This window comes from Sus scrofa, chromosome 4 (assembly GCF_000003025.6).
Source record: "Sus scrofa isolate TJ Tabasco breed Duroc chromosome 4, Sscrofa11.1, whole genome shotgun sequence".
Taxonomy (NCBI): Eukaryota; Metazoa; Chordata; class Mammalia; order Artiodactyla; family Suidae; genus Sus; species Sus scrofa.
Genome location: NC_010446.5, coordinates 95,704,361 through 95,729,216, shown reverse-complemented (window position 1 = coordinate 95,729,216; position 24,856 = coordinate 95,704,361). Strand labels below are relative to the sequence as shown.

Below are 24,856 nucleotides of genomic sequence, written 5' to 3'. Positions count from 1 at the left end.
CCCGGTCTAGAGCCAGAATCATTTTATCTCTCGTAGGAGATTCTAAGACCCCTTCTGTGCACCTCGGCGTCAAAGGAAAAGCATTCCCTTCTTGGGAGCGACCTCCTTGCTGACTTACCCCGCCAGCAGACAAGGCAGAACTGGGAAAGGGGAATAGCACAGTGAGGGTATTTCTTGAAAATCAACCCTTCTTAAACCACCATTGGCCAAAGCTGACTTCTCTGCAGCTGTGCAAGGACCCCTTCTAAGGATTGCTGAACCACCCCCACCCCCACCCCCAGCCCACCAGTGAGGAGCCTCTCTCATCACACTCTAGCCTATCGTCCTTACCGTGCTTCAAGGCCTCTGGCCAGGGTTCTCTCCAAACTTAATCTGGAATTGTCCAACTTCTGTCCCTTCAGCCCTGTTGGCCTCCTTTCTGCCTTCTGTTCCTTAAACGTTCTCTTCCAGGAGTTCCCATCGTGGCGCAGTGGTTAACGAATTCGACTAGGAACCATGAGGTTGCGGGTTCGGTCCCTGCCCTTGCTCAGTGGGTTAACGATCCGGCGTTGCCATGAGCTGTGGTGTAGGTTGCAGACGCGGCTAGAGTCCTGCGTTGCTGTGGCTCTGGCGTAGGCCGGTGGCTACAGCTCCGATTCAACCCCTAGCCTGGGAACCTCCATATGCCGCGGGAGTGGACCTAGATAAAGCAAAAAGACCAAAAAAAAAAAAAAAAAAAAAAAAAAAGAATTCTCTTCCAGTCTCCTGGGAGGGCAGAGGACAAAGGAGGAAAATAAAAGGGACCCAGTCTGTTCTTTTTTTTGCAAAGGTGAAAAGGCCCCACCTAAAGAACAGACAAAGGGAAGCCTCTGATAAGCCTCTGGAAATGGAGGGCAGCAACTTCCTTAAGAAAAGTCAGGAGTTCCCCTTTGGGCAGAAGTTTAAGGATCTGGTGTTGTCACTAGAGCTGCTGTGGCATGGATTCTATCCCTGGCCCAGAGAACTTCCAAATATGGCAGATTTAGCCCCCAAAAAGGGAGGGGGGTGGAACATGAGGACTTCCTGATGGAGCAGGTTAAAAGAAAAGAATCATCTAGGATTTTAAGATCAGGATGTAAGTAAAATGAAAGTCTCACCACTTAATAAAATTATCATTGGAAGTTTCTGTCGTGGCGTAGCAGAAACAATCCAACTAGTATCCATGAGGTTACGGGTTTGATCCCTGGCCTCACTCAGTGGGTTAAGGATCTGGCATTGCCATGAGCTGTGCTATAGGTCACAGACAAGGCTCAGATCCCAAGTTGCTATGGCTGTGGCGTAGGCCCGCAGCTACAGCTCTGATTCAACCCCTAGCCTGGGAACTTCCATTGGTGGTGGGTGAGGCCCTAAAAAGAAAATAAACAAATAAATATTAAAAAGTAAAAAAATTATCACTGCTGTCCCAGGTTCTTAACTAAAAGATGAAAATTACTATTAGAGGCAACTCCAGAGTACTCAAGTGAATATGCTGGTTTGTCGAAAATTATGCTTTCAAGATTACTGATAATTAGGTGTTCCCACTGTGGCACAGTGGGTTAAGAATGCAACTGCAGGAGTTCCCATCGTGGCGCAGTGGTTAACGAATCCAACTAGGAACCATGAGGTTGCAGGTTCGATCCCTGGCCTTGCTCAGTGCTCAGTGGGTTAAGGATCTGGTGTTGCCGTGACCTGTGGTGTAGGTTGCAGACGCAGCTTGGATCCCGCATTGCTGTGGCTCTGGCGTAGGCTGGCGGCTACACCTCTGATTAGACCCCTAGGCTGGGAACCTCCACATGCAGCGGAAAACGGTCCTAGAAAAGGCAAAAAAGACAAAAAAAAAAAAAAAAAAAAGAATGCAACTGGAGTGGCTTGGGTCACTGCAGAGGTGAGTTTCCATTCCTGGCGGTGCAGTGGGTTAAGGGATCCAGCAGTGCTGCGTCTGTGGCATAGGTCATAATGGTGGCTCAGATCCAATCCCTGACCCAGGAACTTCCATATGCTACACTTCCATATCCACTACCTGGCTGGGGCGTTCTCAGATTTTCCCACTCTTGTTTTTCCTGAATCTTGCTCAAGTAGTGGAGAGACAAAGCAGGCTTCCTAGATGCATGCAGAGCTCTAAGGAAAGCAGAGCTGTCCTTGCTGAGATCTTTCCTAGCAAGAAAGGTTTCAAAAGGCTTCTTGCAGGCTGTGCGTGAAGAGAGATAATTAAGTGCAAGGTATATATAGTTATCCCTGGTTATCCATGAGGGATAGGTTCCAGGATCCCCCCTAGACACCAAAATCCTCAGATGTTCAAGTCCTTTAAATAAAATGTCATGGTACACAAAGTTCCCGTTGTGGCTCAGTGGTTAATGAACCCGACTAGTGTCCATGAGGACATGGGTTCCATCCCTGGCCCCACTCAGTGGGTTAAGGATCCAGCATTCCTGTGAGCTGGGGTGTAGGTCGCAGATGGGGCTCAGATCCTGAGCTGCTATAACTGTGGCATAGGCCTAGCAGCTACAGCTCCAATTCAGCCCCTAGCCTAGGAACCTCCATATGCCATGGGTGTGGCCCTAAAAAGACAAAAGACAAAAAGAAATGGCATAGTACAGTCAGCACTCTGTGTTTGCAGGTTGTGCATCCATGGATAGGGAGGGCTGATTGTACTCAGCTTCTGTTAATGTTAGAACTGGACAAAACCTCTGACATCATCTGATCATCTGCTAATCTTTTTTTTTGCTTTTTAGGGCTGCACTTGTGGCACATGGAGGTTCCCAGACTATGGGTCCAATAGGAGCTACATACAGCTGCTGGCCTACACCACAGCCACAGCAACTCCAGATCCTTAACCCCCTGAGTGAGGCCAGGGATCGAACCTGCAACCTCATGTTCCTAGTTGGATTAGTTTCTGCTGTGCCACAACGGGAACTCGCCATCTGCTAATCTAATTTCTCTCTTCCACCTGATTCATTAAGCTCCTAAGAGGGAAAAAGATCACACATCAAATTAAGGTGGAGCTAGGACTAGAACCCAAGAACCCAGGTATCCTGATTCCCAGCCTATGATTCCTTGTTAATAATCTTTTTTTCTTTTTTCTTTTTCTTTCTTTTTTTTTTTGCTTGTTTAGGGCCACAGCCATGGCATATGGAGATTCTCAGGCTAGGGGTTGAATGGGGGCTGCAGCTGCTGGTCTACACCACAGCCACAGCAACTTGGGATCTGAGCTGCATCTTTGACCTACACCACAGCTCACAGCAATGACGGATCCTTAACCCACTGAGCAAGGCCAGGGATCAAACCTGTGTCCTCATGGATGTTTGTCAGATTCATTAACTGCTGAGCCACAACAGGAACTCCAATTTTTCTCTTTTTTTAAATGGTTGCACTCTTGGCATATGGAAGTTCCTGGGGCCAATTGAATCCGAGCCACAGCTGAGACTTATGATGGTTGTAGCAACTCAGGATCCTTTACCACACGGCGTAGGGCCGGGATCAAACCCATGTCTCCACAGCTGGATTCTTAGCCAACTGTGTGACAGTAGGAAGAACTCCTGAGATACCTATTTTTCTTTAATTAACAATAATCTTTTTTTGGGGGGGTGCTCCCATGGCATGCAGATGTTCCCAGGCCAGGGATTGAACCCACACCACACCAGTGACCCGAGCCAATGCAGGGACAACGCCAGATCCTCAACTCACTGCACCACAAGAGAACTCCCCACAATAATCTTTTAATGTTCTGACTACTGGTCTTTGCTCCAAAAACTCCTATATCCTGGCTCCTACCTTACCTCTTTGGTGCAGTTCCTCCAAGCTATCTCAGAAGCTGCCCTTTGGGCCTGAAGTCCTCATAAAGACTGCCAAATGAAACATAGTTGCGGAGTTCCCATCGTGGTGCAGTGGTTAACGAATCCGACTAGGAACCATGAGGTTGCGGGTTCGATCCCTGCCCTTGCTCAGTGGGTTAACGATCCGGCGTTGCCGTGAGCTGTGGTGTAGGTCGCAGACGCGGCTCGGATCCCGCGTTGCTGTGGCTCTGGCGTAGGCCAGTGGCTACAGCTCCGATTTGACCCCTAGCCGGGGAACCTCCATATGCCTGTGGCTCTGGCGTAGGCCAGTGGCTACAGCTCCGATTTGACCCCTAGCCGGGGAACCTCCATATGCCGCGGGAGCGGCCCAAGAAATAAGCAACAATAACAACAACAACAATAACAAAAAAGACAAAAGACAAAAAAAAAAAAAAAAAAAAAAAAACCATAGTTGCCAACTTTTAGGTTGTGCAATTTTTTTTTAAGTTGACAAGAGTAATCTTCTTTTTGGTCTTTTTAGGGCTGGACCCTCGGCATGTGAAAGCTCCCAGGCTAGGGATTGAATGGGAGCTGTAGCTGCTAGACCTAAGCCATAGCCACAGCAGCTCGGGATCCGAGCCCCATCTACGACCTACACCACAGCTCACAGCAAAGCTGAATCCTTAACCCACTGATGGAGGTCAGGGATTGAGCCTGAGTCATCATGGATACTAGTTGTATTTGTTATCACTGAGCCAGGACGGGAACTCCAAGAAGAGTAGTCTGAAGTATGTAATTTCTCTCTGCCAGCTGTGAGTTGCTATGAGAACTCAATAAATATTAGATCCTGTTCTTGTCTTTACCTCCAGCCCATTCAAATTATCATAGGAAAAATACCAGTTTGAATTCTGGATCTCTATCCCAAGTAGACGAAAAATCATACCTACACAGTATAACTCCATTATTTTAAGTTAATTCCAGAGTTTCTGCTGTGGCTCAGCAGTAACGAAGCCGACTAGTATCCATAAGACTCAGGTTCCATCCCTAGCCTCACTCAGTGGGTTAAGGATCTGGCATTTGCCATGAGCTGTGGCATAGGTTGCAGACACAGCTTGGATCCTGCATTGCTATAGCTGTGGTGTAGGCCTGCAGCTATGGTTCTTTATTTTCTTAATTTTTTTGGTCTTTTAGGGCCTCAACCACCGAATATGGTGGTTCCCAAGCTAGGGGTCCAATTGGAACTGTAGCCGCTGGCCTACGCCAGAGCCACAGCAAAGCGGAACCTCGCGAGTCTGCGACCTACACCACAGCTCAGAGCAACGCAGGATCCTTAACCCACTGAGCGAGGCCAGGATTCAAACCTGTGTCCTCACTGATGTTCGTAGTGTTCGCTAACCGCTGAGCCAGGACGGGAACTCCAGGCAGGAGTAGTTCTGATTCAACTCCTAGCCTGGGAACTTCCATGTGCCTGCAGGTGTGGCCCTAAAAAACCCCATCAAAAAAGGTTAATTCCTGGGGGTTCCCGCTATGGCCCAGAGGCTTTATCAGACTTGTCTCAGTAAGGGTGCCCAGTAGATCCCGCTGGGCACAATGGGTTAAGAATCTGGAGGAGTCGCTGCCCCTGGCGGGCATAGGTTCGGAGGAACTCCGAAGCTCCCGCTGAGATTCATTGGATCCCTGGCCTGGGAACTTCCATATGCTGCAAGTGCAGCTGAAAAAGAAAAATAAAGTGAATTCCTGGGTCGTAAGCCTCTAGATCAAGGAAAATGTCCTGAGTGTTACTACAATCTAATCATGTATCTCCCTCTCCTCACTAGTAAAATTAGTAAAACATCTCCTGCTCTGTCTACCTCAGAGCTGTTGTGGATTAAGCTAGGAACAGGGTTTATGAAAACATTATGCAGGGCACATTGCATATTGTTGTTGCTTATTATACGCAAAGAATAAGTCAAATTCCCAAACCAAATCCAAATGATTTCTTAATCTTTTGCAGTTTTCTAGACTCTTGTCCTTCAGTTAGTTAAGAGAGCTCCATGAGTGCGTCTATATAATTGCTATTCTTTATCAGTAGCAATGCACAGATTACGGACAACCGCGATTGCGCGACTTTGGGCCCGCTGAGTCAAAACTCTCACACTTAGGTCTACAGGTTATTTACTCCCAGTTTAGGGCTTTGGAGTCACGTGGCAAGTGAAACCAAACCAAGCCTCTGCCCCCATTCCGGTAACTCCTCCCGCCCCCGCTTTCCTACAGTTTGTCTTGGGGCTCATACTCCGCCCTTTGGTCCAGAGGAATCAAATCCCCGCCGGACAAATAAGCGCTTCGGCGGCATTGGCCTCACTCCCTCGCTGACTGCACATTCCGACCAGTTACCGGGGAGCCTATCTCGAGACGGTAATCTCATTGGCTCAATGCCCTGCCCCTCAAAACCCCTATGTCTTTGGCTTCCAATCAGATTCAACCTTGGGAAGAGCGCCACGGGGTGGGGGAGGGGTGACTCCGCAAATCTTAGGCAATCCTGTGGATTGTCTTCGCCGTGGTCTCCCTCCTAGAAAATTGACCACCAGAGGACAAACACTCAAACATCCTGTGCTCCAGTCACAGCCATCTCTATCCTTCCCTGAGGAGCTACCAAAAACCTCAGGAAGACTTGCTATCGCTAGGAGAAACTGAGGCAGAACGGGCAAGGCTGCTGTTTTCCTTAAGTCGGATTTGTGGACGCCCAGCCTCTTAACCTCCTACTCCCAGATACTGCGTCCCTATGGTGGCTCCTGGCTAGGTGCGACCCACTTTCCTAGTGTAAAGCTGGGGGCGGGGTTTGGCTAGGCAGGTCCAGGATGTGAGATCCTGGAAGAAAGAAAAGGTGTAGTGTTTGGGGCCGTCAACGGGCTAGGCTGGCCTGGCTGGGCTGGGCTCTTCGGAACAGGTAATACCCGGGGCAGAGAGGTGGCTGTTGCTCTAACCCGAGATCTCCGGGTGACAGGTGAGGGGGCTGCACAGGTGAGGAAGGGGAATAATGGAAGAGGGAGAGGAACCCAGAAACTGTGTGTGTGTGTCTGTGTGTGTGTGTGTGTGTCGGGGGTCGGGGGGGGACCATCCTCCTCCTTCTGCAACTCAATCCACCCCACATGCTTCCCCGCAGAAGCATGGATTTCAGAACCCCTGACCTACTGGATGTGTGGCTGGAGCCCCCAGAAGATGTCTTCTCAACAGGATCCTTCCCCGAGCTGGGACTCCACTGTTCACCTCCAGAGGTCCCAGTGACTAGGCTACAAGAACAGGAGCTCCAAGGCTGGGAGTCCAGTGGGGGCCGTGGCTGTGTGAGTGTGATGATTGGAAGTGGGTATGAGTTGAGACAGAACTCTGTGATATAAAGTCCAAGAGGCTTTAGCCTTCACTCAGAGGTCCAAAGACAGAGCCCCTAAAATATTTATTTTTTTGCCCGTGCCCATGGCATGCAGAAGTTCCAAGCCAGGGATTTAACCCATGCAACAGTGGAGACCCAAACCACAGCTGCGACAAGGCTGGATCCTTAGCCTGCTGATCTGCCAGGGAACTCCAATAAAATAGACATGCGCTGTAACTATCCTAATATCCAAGGACAGAAGGAGCTGAAACTGAAGCATGAAGGATCATCTAGTTTTGACATCAGATAGGACTTCCAGAATTCTTTCTTCCTGTGTACATATGTACCCTCTTCTATGTAGGGTCTTCAAGAGAGTGAGCCTGAAGATCTCCTGAAGGTTTTCATTGATCCCAATGAAGTGTACTGCTCAGAAGCATCTCCTGGCAGTGACAGTGGACTCTCCGAGGATCCTGGTCATCCAGACAGTCCCCTTGCTCCCAAACCCCCCGGTTCCCCTGCCTTCTATGAGGTCGTCTATGAGGCGGGGGCCCTGGAGAAGATGCAGGGGGAAGCTGGGACAGCTGTAGAACTTATCTCCATCCAGCTAGGTCAGTGTTCTTTGTGGGAAGGGGACATTGGCCCTAACTGTAGGGTTAAGGGGTTTTCCCCAACCTGTTCCACTACCCAGGCCCTGTGGCCATCAGGGGGCTATCACACAGCCGTGGCCCCCACTGGACTCCCAGCCTTGCAGCTCCTGTTCTCGTAGCCTCCATCTCCTTTCTCCCAGCCTCCTATGTCTCCCTCAGATCAGTGGAACCCACCGTTTATGGTGCCTGATGCCTGCGTGGTCAGTGAGCTGCCTCCTGATGCTCATGCCCACATCCTGCCCGGAGCCGGTGCTGCAAACCCAGTGCCTCCTGTGGCCCTGGTGAGTCTTGGGGGTCAGCTGGATTCAGTTCTCCCTTGCTATACAGAACTGGGAAGTAGGGGATGAGGGAGGGGAAAACTGATGCTGGACACTGTCTTTGTCTCAATTTTTGTGGCATCAGGCCTGAATACCGGGGGGACGTGGGCAACTTTTAAGAGCAGGAAAGGCCAAGAGAGACAGAAACTGCTGGGGGTGAAGTGATGATGCCTCAGTTAAAGAGTGGGTGGGGTGAGGGAATCTGGGGATAGGGCTCAGGAGAAAGCCCCGACTTGTGTGCACTGTCTGCTCAGCCAGGGCCATTGTCTCAGCTTTGGGTCAGGATGTGGAAATGAGACAGGCCACCTGGGAGTTCAACTGGTTACTGGGTACGGGGTGTAGAAGCAACTGAAACTTTTATTTATTTATTTATTTATTTTTACTGGAACAATGGTTCAGCAGGCACCACTGGCCATAGTTACAGGGTAGGGCAGTAATGCATCACATACCTTCTCCAAGGCTGGCTGGGCTGGTCCCTGCAGTGGGGACAAGGAGGGGGCCTTGCTCAGGCTACTGTTCCTTCCTTAATCCTGAAAAGAACTCCTTGTGTGCAAAAGACAGGGAAAAGGCTCTAGTCCCTCCTCCGCAAATCTGTGGTTGAAGTGGAGACCAGAAGCCAAGTCAAGCATCTGAGAATCTTGGGCTGAGGAACCTTAAACAGTCTGAGGCATCTGTCTGCCTGCCTGTCTGTCTGCCTATCTATCTATCTATCTTTTTTTTTTTTTTGGTCTTTTTAGGGCCGAATCCACGGCACATGGATGTTCCCAGGCTAGGGGTGGAATTGGAGTTGGAGCTGCTGGCCTACACCACAGCCACAGCAACGCCAGATCCTAGTCACGTCTGTGACCTACACCACAGTTCATGGTAATCCTGAATCCTTCACCCAATGAGCAAGGCCAGGGGATAGATGCTTCGTCCTCATGGATGCTAGTAAGATTTGTCTCCCATGAGTCACGACAGGAACTCCCAGTCTGTGGCATCCACACTTAAGTGTGCATCGGAAATACTGGGGAGTTTGTGGTGGGTTTTGTTTTTTAAAATAAAACCCTCTAGGCCTCATTTTCAGAGATTTTCATTAGGCGGATTGAGAGCAACACCCCTCCAGTATTTCACTAAATAATTACAGAAGCAAGAAAATATCAGAAAAATGCACAGATAGAAGTGGTTTAGCTAAAAGCCAAAGAACATCTGGAGGCAAAAACAAAAGCAAATTCCTCCTAGGTCACAAAGTGAAGCATAAGGAGTTCCCTCACTGTGACGCGACCAGATTGGTGGCGTCTTGGCAGCGCTGGGACACAGGTTCAATTCCCTGCTAAGCACAGTGGGTTAAGGGTCTGGTATTTGCATAGCCACAGTGTAGACTGAAATTGTGGCTTGGATCTGATCCCTGGCCCAAGAACTCCATATGCCAAGGGGTGGTCACCAAAAAAAAAAAAAAAGCTAAAAACAATGAAGCATAAATCTTTCAAAAAGTACCATTCGTTAGGAAAAGCAAGTCACTCAGTTGATGCGCTCAACGTGAACCAGACACCATCTCTTCTCTCCACATACTTTGATATGAGAAGTGGTTCAGACTGGCTGCCTTTGGGGAATTCTTTGAGAGAGGACAAAACTTCAGTCTGAAAAGCAGGGCTCAGACCCTAGGGGCGAACAGGCCTTTGTGGTTGAGAGATAACACTGCCAAACTGAAGTTAATGGCTGAAAGTGAACGTTTTCCTGCTGTTAAGATTAGTAAACTCATTTTAGCGAGTTACTCCACATTCTCTTCACATGCCCCTACTATTTTTTTTTTTTTTTGGTGCTTTTTCTTTTGGGGGCTCCACCTGTGGCATATGGAAGTTCCCAGGCTAGGGATCGAATCAGAGCTATAGCTGCTGGCCTATGCTTGCTGATGACCAGGCAAGCAAAGACGAAGGCCACACCTACAACAGCCCCTTCGAATGTCCAGAATAAGTGTTGTTCCATCAAAGCTGAGCAGCAGCTAAGGGCAAGAAGAAAGCCACAGCATGGAGTTCCTGTTGTGGCTCAGTGGTTAACAAATCCGACTAGGAACGATGAGGTTGTGGGTTCGATCCCTGGCCTTGCTCAGCGGGTTAAGGATCCGGCGTTGCCGTGAGCTATGGTGTAGGTCACAGATGCAGCTCAGATCCTGCGTTGCTGTGGTTCTAGAGAGGGCCAGCGGCTACAGCTCCGATTAGATCCCCAGCCTGGGAACCTCATATGCTGCAGGTGAAACCCTAAAAAGACAAAAAAAGAAAAAAGAAAGCCACAGCAACCTGGGATCCGAGCCTTGTCCACGTCCTACAGCACAGCTCACAGCAATGCCAGATCTGTAACACACTGAGCGAGGCCAGGGATCAAACACACATCCTCATGAATCCCCGTCAGGTTTATTAACCAGTGAGCCATGATGGGAACTCCACTCCTATGTACTAGGACCTGAACAGGTCTGCTCTAGCTTGGTCAGAGGACGAGGGCCCTATGTCTGTGGGCAAAGAATATGACAATACCTCCTCCCTCCCTTGTCCACTCTTAGAAGTCCCTCTGAGGCTTGATCCAGAGTCTGTCTGAATTAAATCCCTGCCCCTCACCTCATTTCATGGTTTGTTATTCCTCCGTGCCATTAAGAAACACCCTCCAGGAGTTCCTGTCGTGGCGCAGTGGTTAACGAATCCAACTAGGAACCATGAGGTTGCGGGTTTGGTCCCTGCCCTTGCTCAGTGGGTTAAGGATCCGGCGTTGCCGTGAGCTGTGGTGTAGGTTGCAGACGCAGCTCGGATCCTGCGTTGCTGTGGCTTTGGCATAGACTGGCAGCTACAGTTCCGATTAGACCCCTAGCCTGGGAACCTCCATATGCCACGGGAGTGGCCCAAGAAATAGCAAAAAGACAAAAAAAAAAAAAAAAAGAAAAAAGAAAAAAAAGAAACACCCTCCAGGAGGCCTGCAAGGGGAACGGCCTAAGAATTGCAAAGGGGATGACCCTCTCTCCATTCTCATCTTCTCTTGTCCCTCCACCAGCTGCCCTGCCAAGCCTTGTTCCTGACAGATGAGGAGAAACGTCTGCTGGGACAGGAAGGGGTCTCCCTGCCCTCTCACCTGCCCCTCACCAAGGTAACAGGCTTCCCCAAAGGGTATCCCAATCCAGCAGCACTGTCATGGCCCCTGAGGAGCCAGGAGAGCAGAGGGAGAGTTGGGGAGTTGAGGGAGGTTATGGGCCCTGTTCTGATACACCCTGGGCCCCAGGCAGAAGAGAGGGTCCTCAAGAAAGTCAGGAGGAAAATCCGCAACAAGCAGTCAGCGCAGGACAGCCGGCGGCGAAAGAAAGAGTACATTGATGGACTAGAGAGCAGGTATGTTTCTGGCTTCCACCTCTGGGCCCCCTTCCTCACCAAGCAGACAAGGTCAGGGACTCACATGACTACAGAGCCTTGTGCGACCTGTCCATACTCCCTAGGGTGGCTGCCTGTTCTGCACAGAACCAGGAACTACAGAAGAAAGTTCAGGAGCTGGAGAGGCACAACCTGTGAGTGAGAACAGCGCGCAGCCCGTCGGGACGCCATTCACGGGCCCTGCTTCCTGGGAGATCTAACCCTCCACTCCCCGCTTCCCAGCTCCCTGGTGACTCAGCTCCGCCAGCTGCAGATGCTTATTGTTCAAACGTCCAACAAAGCTGCCCAGACGAGCACTTGTGTTCTGGTACCTGTAGTCTGTTTGCCATTCCGCCACCCCGTCCCTCCGTCTGCTGCCACGTTCCCATCCCGAGAGCCCCGCTTCCCAGCCGTACCTGTCTTCCCATCCCGATGACTCCAGCTGCCCCCAGTCACTCTGCCCTCTGCTCCCTTCCTTTATTGTCACCACGGCCCAAGTGTCCTCTTGCTTCTTCCCAGATCCTTCTTTTCTCTTTGGCTCTCATCATCCTGCCCAGTTTCAGCCCCTTTCAGGACCTGCCCGAAGCTGGGCCTGAGGACTACCAGCCTCGAGGAGGTGAGAGGCGAGGGCAGGAAGGGGACACTGTTTTCCAGGGTAGCTGAGAAGTGGGAGGGAGGGAGGAGGTCCTGTTCTGTCTAGGATCCCTCCCGCCCCCAGTCACAGGGGCACTAAACTACTGCCCTTTTTCCTTCATCCCACAGTGATTTCTAGAAATATCCTGACTCACAAGGACACGACAGGAAATCTGGAGAACCCAGTGGTAGAGTCCAGATTGGAAGGGCCACGGGGGGTCAAGGGTAGAAATGGCTCCACAAGGACACTGCTTGAGAAGATGGGGGGAAGGGCAGGCCCCAGCAGGCACATCAGAACTGTGCTGCACGCTGATGAGATGTGAGCTGTCACACTTCCTGGCCCACTTCCCAATCATAACAAGGAATCCAGGGCTCCAATATGCTTCTGCTTCCCCCTAGGATTCCTGCTCAGGGATCTTTGGCCTCAGGGGACTGAGTCACATCAGGATGTCCTAGATGTCTGTACTCTGTGGCTCAGTCTGCCTATGGAGGGGGGGCACCTCAAATACTTTTGTTGCGTGTCAGTGATTTTATTTCTTCTTTGGGGATGGGGTGAAAGAAAATATTTGTTTTGGCTGAGAAATAAACTTTTTTGCTGCAGTTGTATCCTGGCAGTTTCAGAGCAAGCAGTGGAAGAGGGGGAGGACAGGTACTTGGCAAACTGGAACTTAGAGTTGCCACCCGCTTTCTCTCTCTCTACCCCCATGACTTCCCGGCCCAAATCAAACTACAATGTGGAGGAGTTCCTGTCGTGGATCAGCGGTAACACACTTTTCTAGCATCCATGAGGACGTGGGTTGAAGATCCAGCATTGCCGTGAGCTATGGTGTAGGTCTCAGACACAGCTTGGATCCCATGTTGCCGTGGCTGTGGTGTCGGCTGGCAGCTACAGCTCTGATTTGACCCCTAGCCTGGGAACCTCCATATACCTCGGGTGCAGCCCTAAAAAGACCGGAAAAAAATTAGAATTGGGAAAGGAAATGATTTTACTCTTTTTATTCTATTCATTTACTGATTTCGCTGAGGAGAAAGGGCGAAGGGTGTGCCACCACAGGGTTCCAGAGAACCAGGGGCACGAGTCAGTCCATTCCCCTTTCTCTGAGGTAGGGTCTCTAAGACCCCGATAAAAGGGGAGAAGTTAGTTATATGGACTCAATTTGCTTCCGGACCTTTTCCAGAGCCTTTCTGTCCAGTTGTCGCTGACGCACGATGACCAGGCAAGCAAAGACCAAGGCCACACCTACAACAGCCCCTTCGAATTTCCAGAATAAGTGTTGTTCCATCAGAGCTGAGCGGCAGCTAAGGGCAAGAAGAAACAGTTATTCCCAGGGAAGGCCACGTAGCCTCTCCCTCTAATCTCTTTCCTGCTTCATCCTAACCAAGATACATAGCTGAGGGAAGAAGAGGAAACCAAAGCCAGCCATTTATTCATTTATTCATTTATTTATTTGGCTTTTTAGGGCTGTACCCTCAGCATATGGAGGTTCCCAGGCTAGGGGTCGAATTGGAGCAGTAGCCACTGGCCTACACCACAGCCACAGCAAATGCCAGATCTGAGCCATGTCTGCGACCTACACCACAGCTCACAGCAATGCCGGATCCTTAACCCTCTGAGCAAGGCTGGGGATTGAACCTACATCCTCATGGATGCTAGTAAGATTCGTTTCCCCTGAGCCACGATGGGAACTCCCAGAGTCAGCCTTCTAATGTGTTTATAGCACATTAATCCCACTTGAATATTTAATTTGTTTTCTGGTGAGAAAAGCAGAGCTGTGTGAGCCAGTTTTACTGATGAGGAAATATGGCCAATAACATCGTGCCGAGGAGTAGAGCTGGGACTTGGGTTCGAGTTATTTGGCTCCAGATCCCCTCCTCTTTCCAATATGCCATGCTACCTCCAGACAAAGAGGAAGTGGGGGGACAATCTGCCTAAAGTCATAGGGAGCAAAGGAGGTGATCTAGGAGGTTTCAAGAAGAGAAGAAACACTTACCTCTTGAACTCATTCCTCTTAGATGAGCTGCATGTGATTTTCTCCACATACCCTGTGGAACTGCACTCAGGGGTAGTTTTCTGTCAGGAGGAAAGGACCAAAGCATATGTTAGGAAGTGGTGGCAGGAGAAGCAGAAGGCTGCCATTCAGAATGGGCAGGTGCCCAAGTGCTATGGCTCAGAGCTGGCAGGCAACAGAGAACTAATGAAGACTTCTGATGGCGATGATGAGGTGGTGGTTACATGATCAGGAGTATCTTTTAGCAAGAACACTTTGGGGCAAGACTCTAGGAGAGGTGACAGCAAGTTCTGGAGCCCACTGGAGTATAAATGAACCGAACACAGTTATTAACTGAATGTTGCCATTAACTTGAAAAGAGCATTTTTGGGGGGCGGGGGGAGGGGGACAAGTTCAGATGTGGACTTAGACTGCAAGGAAAAAGAAGACAAGACAATGCAAAGGCACACTTAGTTAATTTGATGTGAGGAAAGAGGGAGAGAAAACAGATACTCACAGCCTGGAAATTAGAACATGGAGCACACTCTTCTGCCACCACAAACTCTTCCACCAGCCAGCACCGCAAATTTGAGGTGCTCACTAAAGACGGAGAGAAAATGCAAGCCCCAGACTTCGTTCAGGAAGTATTTCTCCCCAAAGTTCTGCCCATCGACTTCCTAACCCCGCTGAATGGCCTCATTTCACGTGGTGCCGCCCTTTTCCACTCGTGTTCTTGGTATACGGGAAGATATAAACACAAAACAAAACAACTATAGGGGTGTCGGGTTCCTAGACATCACCCACCTGAAAGTTTCTCCTCGCGCACGGGAGCTTCTGCTTGGCTGCAGCGGGTGACGGGGGGGAAAGGGGCAAAAGTCAGTAGCCAGAAAACTGGGAACTGACCCACCTCCGCGGTCCAGGGACGGTCTCCCTCACCCCAGGGGGCGGGGACGACCCGCTACCGCCATCCCCTCCTTTTCCCTGCCCTCAGCCCCTCCTTACCAGAGCTTTAAAGTGAAAGCGCAGAGCAACCAGCAGAGGTGGTGGCCCTGGGGGAGGCCACGCCTCCCCGCGCCCGCAGGCATGGAGTGCTCAGCGTCGCACCTGTCGGGACACAGGGACCTGCTTGACTGGCCTCGTGCCTCGGTCGGAACGCAGAGGCGGCGCTTACTCAGCAGTCCTCGGGGAAGTTCCAATTCAGGGCTACGAAAAGCTGGTTTGCCTAACAGATCAAAGACTCTATCAGGACATTCCCATGACCACGGCAAGAAAAGGCAATAAGCATTTGTTGGCTAGGACCGTGAGTTTCCTTCGGACCCGTCAGATCCTCTCCAAGGGCCGAAAGGGCGTAGGGCCTAGCACTCCCTCGGCTCCGCCTCCACTCCCGGCGCAGCCATCTTGCTCCGCGCAGGACCCTGGGTTTTTCCAAAGTTAGGCCAGTCGTCGGAAGCGGAGGCCCGCGGGTTGCCTGATGGGCCTTGTAGTCTTCCGGGCTAGGTGGCGCCTCGCCGGTGCTCCCCGGGAAATGGATCCCCCTGCTTTTGTGCGGTGAGACGCGACCCATTGGCTCGACGCCCCGTTGCATTATGGGCCTGGTAGTCTTTTGCGGGAACTGGGGAAATGGCGGTGGTCGGGTTCGAGTTATCGGTTCGTTGCTCCCTAGGCTGTGGCTGGTTTGCTTTTCTGGGCTAGAACAGTGAGAAGTAAACGGAACTATACGTCTGCCTCTCAGGACTTTCTCCCTCCTTAATGGGATTCACAGGAATTCTCGTTGTGGCTCAGCGGTAACGAACCCCACTAGCATCCATGAGGATGCGGGTTCAATCCCTGGCCTCCCTCAGTGGGTTAAGGATCCGGCGTTGCAGTGGCTCTGTGTAGGCTGGCGGCTACAGCTCGGATTGGACCCCTAGCCTGAGAACCTCCATATGCCGCGGGTGCAGCCCTAAAAAGACAAAACACACACACAGGATTCACCATTAAGCATCGGACTTTTAAATACCCTTCTCCCTTCCCACCTCCATCGGAAGTCAAGGGGAGATCCTGGGTGGGCGGTCCAGAGATGGCAAAACTGCATTTTTTCCTCCTTCCAGGGGCCAGAATACCAGAGATCCAAGGTGAAAGTGAAGCCTTCCCCTGTCTCTGGGCTTTCACTCAGCTCTACCCAGGGTTCACCTCTCCTGTTAATTGCTAAATTAACCCAGAGCTGGTCCTTTGAATAACCTCCTCAGATGTTCTCAGCTGTCTCTTGCTCCTACCTAATGCAATGAGGAGAGCTTGAGATGTGAAGTCCCAAGAAGTGTTGAGTCCAAGTTCAGGTGCTTAAGCTAAATGACTTTAGGACTGTATCTGAATGGCAGTGTTCTGTGTCAAATGGAAATACTAATGTGCATTTTCTAGGTTTCGGTATTTTTTTTTGGCAAGATGCAAATGAAATGTTTATAAAAATACTTTATTCTCTTCTAATTATACTGCCTCACATTTACCTTTTAGAGTCAACATTTAGCTCACTGAAGTTGGCATTATCCTTGTTTTATGAATAAGATCAGAGTGTGTCACCTGTCCAAGATCACACAGCTAATAGAAGAGCTGAGGCTTAAGCCCAGACTTTCAGGCCACAGGTTTTTATTTTTCGTTTTTTAATTACTCAATGAATTTATTACATTTATAGTTGTATAATGATTGTCACAATCCAATTTTATAGGATTTCCATCCCATGACCCCAGCGCATGCCCCCACCCCCGTTTTTGTTTTTGTTTTTTGCCTCGCTTGTGGCATGTGGAAGTTCCCAGCCAGGGATGGAACTCGTGCCACAGCAGTGATCCAAGCTGCTGCAATAACAACGCTGAATCCTTAAACCCTCTGTACCACAAGGGAACTCTCCAGGCCATAGATTTGTGCCTGATTTCCATCCCCATGGAGTTAAACCTTGACATACATCCAGAACTGTAGTGATGTGACCCACATTCTGGGTTCATGCTTTACTATCTGATAATGTATTAGTCACTATCCTAATTGTGCCAGAATTTTTCACCTAGTTTTTCATATATGTATGTCTGTAGCCTCTCAGACAAATGGACCATATGAATGTTCTCAGTAGATGGAGAAATTTAAAATAAACTTTATATAAATATAGGCACTATTAATAATCTGTATCCATATCCCACCTTCTCAAAATCAAAACACTATCATCATTTTTTTTTTCTTTCTTTTTAGGGCCACACCTACAGCATGTGGAAGTTCCAGGCTAGGGGCCCAATCGGAGCTACAGCTGCTGACCTGCTCCAGAGCCACAGCAACGTGGGATCCAAGCAGTGTCTGTGACCGACACCACAGCTCACGGCAACGCCGGATCCTTAACCCACTGAGCGAGGCCAGGGATCAAGCCTGAAACCTCATGGTTCCTAGTTTTTTTTTTCGTCTTTTTGCCTTTTCTAGGGCGGCTCCCGCAGCACATGGGGATTCCCAGGCCAGGAGTGCAGTCGGAGTCGTAGCCACAGCAATGAGGGATCTGAGCCGCGTCTGCAACCTACACCACAGCTCATGGCAATGCCGGATCCTCAACCCACCAAGCAAGGCCAGGAATCGTACCCGCAAACTCATGGTTCCTAGTCAGATTCGTCAACCACTGCGCCACGACAGGAACTCCCCTCCTCATACTTTTTTAACTCTGCTCCTCACTCTCCTCCTTCTCCCACAGCTATTCCCCTCCCCCATAGCCCTAAGGGCTAGAGCACTTTTGGAGATTAACAGTGTATCTGGTGCTACATCCCATAAATTCTCTCTCCCCATCAAACATGAACCTGGTTACTCAAGAGCAGGAACTTTCATTGGGTGGGATATGAAAAAATAAAACCCACAACCTGGTGAATGGGCTGAGCTTTAATTTTGCTTGAAACTATCTGTTCCTTTATTATTTGTCTGCGTGTGTCATTTGTATGTTATAGAAAGTTCTTGTTTATTTTTTTTCCCAGCTGTACCCTCGACATGCAGAAGTTCCCAGGACTGGGATCAAACCAGAGCCACAGCAGTGACAATGCCAGATCCTTAACCCACTGAGCCACGAGGGAACTCTGGGTATGGATTTTTTTCCCAGCATTTTTTAGCTGTAATAAAGGTTTTGGCTGAAATACAGTATTCTGTTACTCCCTACCCAATTCTACTGTGTCTCATGACAAGCTGGGAGATCTTGTAAGATCTCACTTCCAATAGCCTTTCCAAGCAACTGAATAGGATCTCTATGCTGAAAGTGGATTTTAAAATATCTGGTCTAGGGGGTTCCCGTTGTGGCTCAGCGTGTTAAGAACCGACTAGCATCCACAAGGATGCAGGTTTGATCCCTGGCCTCACTCAGTGGGTTAAAGGATCTGGGGTTGCCACAAGCTGAGGCTCGGATCTGGCATTTCTGTGGCTGTAGTGCAGGCCAGCAGCTATGGCCCCAGACCCCTAGCCTGGGAACCTCCATATGCTGCTAGTGCAGCCCTGAAAAGAACAAAAAAAAATTCTCTAAGGAGTTCTCTGGTGTCTCAGTGGGTTAAGGGTCCAGTGTTGTCACTGCTGTAGTGCATGTTTGGTCCCTGGCCCAGGAAACCTCCCCATGCAGTGGGTGGAGAAAAAAAAAAATCTGGCGTGTGACAAAGATATCAGTCAGTCTTCTTCCTGGGATACACACAATGTAAGTTTTTCCCATCTCTTTGTTATTCAGTGGTTAGGGGCTATTTTTGTTAAATTGTATTAATCCCTCTTCTTGTTAAGTACCACCTGGAGGTTATATTAACTTGATTGTGTGTAGCACAAAGTAGATGCTGAAATAAATATTATGACTAAATGAATCTTTTCTGTACCTCATTTTCTTCATCTACAAAAGCACATAATAATGCCTACTAGTTACCTAGAAATATTGCTGGCAGAAACAATCACTCCTCTGGGGAGACCCAAGAAAAAGTCCTCTTTTAGAATTCCCTGGTTAAGACCCTGGCCACAAGGATCCTCTAACTCCTACGTTGCAAAGAGGATGTCCATTCTGTCAGGTTCAGAGAAACCACTCATTCCCTCATCAATTAAATAGCTGGGAAAGGAAGCACTGTAGGACCGGGCACCACAGGAACTCAACTAGATTCAGGGAGACTGATCACCTTAATTGGGACAAGAATTGGGTTTATGAGTAGAGAGCAAATTCCAACAATAATGAAAGTTACCCAAACCAGGGACATTTGTGCAAATGGTGGCCTTTAATACTGAAAAAGACCATGCAGAGTGACAGGATTGGACTAAACCTTCAGAAGGTGGTGCTGAGCCAGCCTTGCACAGGGCCCTAAAGCCTGATCCAGTAACAGAATAAGTCAGTCATTTATTTACATTGATGTTTGCCCCAGGAACCCAGAGAAGGTCTGAGGCCTCAGGCCATCCCTCTTCCCTTTCCTCCTCCCTGTCTTCCTACCTCCTCCTCACCCTCTTTCACTTTCTCAATTCTTCTCCTTCTTGCCTCTCCTTCCCTCTCTATCTTACCCCTTCTTCCCTTTTTCCTCCTCTCCCCCTCCTTTTTTATTCTCCCTTTTCTCCTTATTCTTCCGCCATCTACCCATCTGTATCCCTCCAAGCCCCACTTGCTATTTCTCCCTGCCCAGCCCCTCCGCCCTGCCTCCCTCAGGTTCTGCCTCCAGGCTTAGGGTGGGGAGGCAGAAAGGGGCCCTCAGCCCAGGGAGCACTTGTTGGTGTTCTTCTTGTCACAAGTTTTCAGGTCAGTGCTGTGGGGCTTGTTGCTGTTTCCCTACAGGGAGAAAGGTACAGAGGTTGGGGTGAGAATGGTGGGCTGGGGTCTGGGGCCATAAAATGAAGGAGACTCGCCCTCATGGGAAGTCTTAGCACGGCTGCCCCCCCCAACTCCCAACACACACACACACACACACACACACACACACACACACACACACACACACACACACACACACACACACACACACACACACACACACACACACACACACACACACACACACACACACACACAGTTGTACTTAGCCCAGCAGAATCAACGCACCAATCTCCGGCCTCCTGACTTGAGCAAGATGTCCCGGGCCAGGGAACTAAAGGCCTGATGGAGAAAGGAGAGATGGAGATTGTACAGCACAGGTTGGAGGGGAGGAGAAGTCAAATCTTGCAATACTTCATCTCTTTGAGGGGTGGGTGTGGGGTGTGTCTCACCTCATCTACGTTCATACTGGATTTGGCACTTGTCTCGAAAAAACGGATTCCATGCTCCCGGGCCAACTGCATGGGGGTGAAGCAGGAAGAGTCAGCTGAAGGGCAGCAGCCAAGTCCTCTGTAAATCCAGCCTCATCTTGGACCCCCCCAGCCCAGTTCTGGAACATTGCCCAGCTTGCTCTCACCTTATCGGCTTGCTCCTTCTGTACCTTCCTCTTGGCCTCCATGTCACACTTGTTCCCCAGTAAGAGGCGCTCTACCCCAGCGGAGGCATTCTGGGAGCAAAAGGGAAGACAAGCAAAAGTTGGGTCCTGCCCATCTTCACAGTCCCCTTTATGCTCCAGGTTCCACCCAATTCCCCCATCTCTCTGGGGAAGTCCTTACCTCTTTGATGCTCTTCATCCAGTTCTGAATGTTCTCAAAGGATTTCTCATCTGTGATGTCATATACTAGGATAATGCCCTGGGGGAATGGCAGAGTTCACAGTGGGGTCTTGCACCATATTGCCCTGTCTAGGCTTCCCACTGCCCTCTAAGTGACCCTGCAAAGTCTACCCACAAGCCTAATCATTAGGCCATTTGGGGCCCTCTGCAACCCATTCTGTGCCCCTCTCCATTTTTTCTCTGCCCCAACCCCTACCCCTCTGTATTCATACAGTCTATGGCCTCGTGCCTCATCCCTTGTCCAAAACCACACTTTTTTTTTTTTTTTTTTTTGTCTTTTTGCCATTTTTTGGGCCGCTCCTATGGCATATGGAGGTTCCCAGGCTAGGGGTCAAATCGGAACTGTAGCTGCCAGCCTACGCCAGAGCCACAGCAACGCGGGATCCAAGCCGCATCTGCGACCTACACCACAGCTCATGGCAACGCCGGATTGTTAACCCACTGAGCAAGGGCAGGGACCGAACCCGAAACCTCATGGTTCCTAGTTGGATTCATTAACCACTGCACCATGACGGGAACTCCCAAAACCACACTTCTTACCATGGCTCCACGGTAATAGGCGGTAGTTATCGTCTTGAATCGCTCTTGGCCAGCCGTGTCCCTGAAGAAGTGGAATATTTCATGGGGTGGGATAGAGGGAAGAGCTCTCCAAAGAGAGAACCCCAGCCATACCCCCTAAGAATTTAGCTTTTGCAACAAGGGGTGCTGAAAGGAACAGAATCAGAAAATAGTAAAGAAAGAAAGGGGGTGAAAGATGGTTGGGCTGATGTTGAGCCATGGTAAAGATCTAAGAAACAAGATCTTTCTGTTTTATTCAGTGTTTACTCTTTGCCAAGTACTGTATATGTATCATTTTACTTGTGTCATTTTATAATCTTCACTTTATCCTTGCCAGATGTGTTTCATTGTCTCTACTTTACAAATGAGGAAACAGACTCAGGGAGGCCAAATAACTAATGATGGTCATTCTGTAGCAGAACCAGGATTGAACCACACATTCTGCTCTTATCTACTGTATCATAATGCCTCCATTAAGCCTACTATGGAACCCCCGTCCTCATGGGTACTAATTGGATTCCTTACCACTAGGCCATGGCGGGAACTCCCAGAAATGGATTTTTTGTTTGTTTGTTTGTCTTTTTGCCTTTTCTAGGGCCGCTTACCGTGGCATATGGAGGTTCCCAGGCTAGGGGTCAAATTGGAGCTGTAGCCACCGGCCCACACCTCAGCTCACAGCAACACTGGATCCTTAACCCACTGAGCAAGGCCAGGGATCGAACCCACATTCTTAGTTCATAGCCAGATTCGTTAACCACTGCGCCACGACGGGAACTCCCAGAAATGGATTTTAAAAAGTGCTGGAAGCAGCCATGGGGAAAGGGAGCGAAAAGAGGCAAACTAGAAGGGAAATGGTTATAAAAGGTAAATGAGGAAGTCTGGTTTAGAAATCCTGGGGAGGGGGGTGGTTTGGAGTTCCTGTTATGGCTCAGCGGAAATGAATCTGATTAGCATCCTTGAGGACGCAGTTCAATCCCTGGCCTTGCTCAGTGGGTTAAGGATCCGGCATTGCTGTGACCTGTGGTCTAAGATGTAGCTTGGATCCTGCGGTTGCTGTGGCTGTGGTGTAGGCCCTCGGCTACATCTCCAGTTCAACCCTAGCCTGGGAACCTCCATATGCAGAGGGCGCAGCCCTAAAAATACAAAAAAAAAAAAAAAAAAAAAGAAGAAGAAGAAAAGAAATCCTGTGGGAGGTTCACTCACCAGACTTGCAGTTTGATCTTTTTCCCCTCTATATCCACAGTGCGAATCTTGAAATCAATTCCTAAGGGTGGAGAATATACACTGAAATTGAGACATGAATGTATATGCACGTCAAAGTGTGTGGTGAGATAGACAGGAATCGAGCAGGAGCAGTGCCAGCAATTCTGCAGGGAGGCACTTGGGAAGCAATCTTGGAGGCAGTGCAAAACGAGGAGGATTTTCTCAAAGCTGTATGTGTAGAGCAAACATACTGTTTTTACAATCAAAAGTAAAGCACATTGATTTTATGGATTTTGTGGGGGAAGGCGATGAAAATTCTGCTGGGAGTCTTAAGGCGTTTAAGGCACTTCTTGGGTCCACTCAGCCATGTCAGCTGACAACTGTCTTAATTCAATTTGTCTCCTCCAAAATATTACTTTCAGATTTTTCCTCTGTTTTCTTAGAACCCTCTACTCTTGGTTCTCCCACCTACCCTCCTGGCCCTAAGGGTAAAGAGCGAGAAAAAAGGTAGCTGATGCCAATCTATGCGAATTAACTCCTAAACCAAATTTGCAACCGAGAAAGCTTGGGGCTAAACAAGATTCCCTCAGAGACTGACTTAGGAGAGAGGGGCATTTTCCCCTCCCCTTTCTAACCAGGATTATCTTGAGACTCTCCTTGTCTTATTTCCCAGGCCAGAGATCCAGAACCAGGAGAGGGGAGGGGGGAAACAGTGTCCTTAGGGCAAACTTGTGCACCTCCCCCAAGCCTGTTGGGAGCTCCAGGGAGGAGGCTGAGTCACCAGGCTGACTCAGAGACCCCAAAAGTCCCCTCACTCCCACCTTCCTCACCAGGCTGATTGGATATTCATGATCACAGTCCTTGGGCCACTTTCCAGCACACCCGGCCACTCCGTTCCATCCTCCCCAACCCCCTACTAAGTTGAGAGGCAGGGAGGGTGGAAAGTAGACCGTAAGATGGGGATGCAATTGGGAGAGTGTGCCACTCAGGAGGACGGAAAGAGGTTAGCAGAACTGGGAGCCAGATGTTCAAGGAGAGTGTATACAGGAAACATGGAGAGGGGTCAAGAGTTCTAGGTGGGTGGGGGTGGGGAACAGGAGCTGAGAGAAAAATGGCCTTCGTGTGGATTTGGGAAGGCAAGGGAGACAGGTGGCACCAAGAAAACCAGGGATTGGCACCACCGAGCAGTTATCTGGAGGTCTCAGAGAGGTTAGAGGTCCGGGTGCCATCCAGAGACGCATAAGGGGGACGGGTCTGAGACAGGGGTTGAGGGGCTGGAGTTTAGAAGCCTGACTCTAAGGAGGCAGTTGTGGGCCACTAGTAACCCCAGAGCCTGAAGATGAGGGCCCCGGGGGGAGTCGGGATCTAGGGTATCGCCAGTGGGCTCACCGATGGTGGAGATGTATGTGTTGTTGAAGTTGTCCTCTGCAAAGCGAATGATCAGACAAGTCTTGCCCACCCCCGAGTCCCCGATCAGCAGCAACTTGAAGAGGTGGTCGTAGGCTTTGGCCATGGCGGACACTGGGGGTGCCGGGGGAGGGGTGGGGAAGCGCCGGGCACCGGGAGGCGGGATTGGAGGGGTGGCCGACTGAGCGGCCGGGAGCCCAGGCCAGGAAGTTTTCCTCCCTCTCCGCCCAGGCTCCGGGAAAAAGGAGAGGCGGCCCTCCTCTGGGCCCCACCCCCTGCCCGCCCACCCCTTTCTGCGGGCCGAGGAAGCCAGCCCAACCTTCAGCTCTCCAGGCTTTCCCTTCTGGAGCAACGTTGGCCTGTTTCTCTAATCGATTCCTCCAGCTTTTGGCTTGCCATCGTTCCCCTCTTTTGACTTCATTCTTCTAGACTGAGGCCAGGAAGGCTAGGGGGAAGTAAAGTAGAGATGTAATCAAAATGACCAGGGGAAGAGGAAGGAAAGGGAATGTTTGGGGGAATAAGGGTGAAGGCTAGGATAACGCTGGGAGTTGGCAAAAATTGGGGATTTTTGGAGGGGCGACTCAAGGAAAATAGAACCGTTCTATTTTCTAGAAGGGGCAGTTCTAGAATTCTGGTGTTATTGTTCCAAGCCCTTAGTTTCAGAATCCCAACTTCATTTGAAAAAAGCGGGATGCTTGGAGTAGGTGGCTATTTGTTGAGTCAGTCTGCCCCCTGGTGGCACAGAGTGAAAAATTGAAATTAACAGTACCATCGAATCAGTCCCCCACCCCCACCCCGCTTCCACCATCACCTCCATCCCTAGCTGCGTGCACCCGCACCCTTCACCTAGATACATTCTGGAGCTTCATTTTGAACAGTCTTCCTTCTGGGACCCTGTGTGTGAATTCTCTGAGAAGCCAGCTCAAGAAGACAGAGATGGAGACCACAAGTCTCTGGCCTCATTCTTTTGATGAA

General features: G+C 49.9%; 3 protein-coding genes across 7 annotated transcripts; 1 reads left to right on the top strand and 2 right to left on the bottom strand.

Annotated features, from left to right (window-relative positions):
• CREB3L4 (cAMP responsive element binding protein 3 like 4) lies at positions 5,258-12,687 on the top strand. Of its 4 annotated transcripts, none has more exons than XM_005663346.3 (10): positions 5,258-6,164; positions 6,913-7,090; positions 7,478-7,724; positions 7,923-8,044; positions 11,099-11,191; positions 11,324-11,430; positions 11,535-11,603; positions 11,692-11,776; positions 11,968-12,064; positions 12,211-12,687. In XM_005663346.3, the coding sequence occupies exons 2-10, from the start codon at positions 6,917-6,919 to the stop codon at positions 12,402-12,404; spliced, it is 1,188 nt and encodes a 395-aa protein (XP_005663403.1). In that variant the 5' UTR covers positions 5,258-6,164; positions 6,913-6,916; the 3' UTR covers positions 12,405-12,687.
• Positions 13,063-15,523, bottom strand: JTB (jumping translocation breakpoint). Of its 2 annotated transcripts, XM_021088474.1 has the most exons (6): positions 15,387-15,523; positions 15,072-15,291; positions 14,874-14,911; positions 14,587-14,669; positions 14,073-14,152; positions 13,063-13,380 (listed from the first exon to the last, which is right to left on the bottom strand). In XM_021088474.1, the coding sequence occupies exons 2-6, from the start codon at positions 15,152-15,154 to the stop codon at positions 13,224-13,226; spliced, it is 441 nt and encodes a 146-aa protein (XP_020944133.1). In that variant the 5' UTR covers positions 15,155-15,291; positions 15,387-15,523; the 3' UTR covers positions 13,063-13,223.
• Positions 19,275-24,124, bottom strand: RAB13 (RAB13, member RAS oncogene family). Its single transcript, XM_013997080.2, has 8 exons — positions 23,864-24,124; positions 22,475-22,535; positions 21,254-21,314; positions 20,655-20,732; positions 20,456-20,545; positions 20,271-20,336; positions 20,107-20,160; positions 19,275-19,836 (listed from the first exon to the last, which is right to left on the bottom strand). The coding sequence occupies exons 1-8, from the start codon at positions 23,985-23,987 to the stop codon at positions 19,759-19,761; spliced, it is 612 nt and encodes a 203-aa protein (XP_013852534.1). The 5' UTR covers positions 23,988-24,124; the 3' UTR covers positions 19,275-19,758.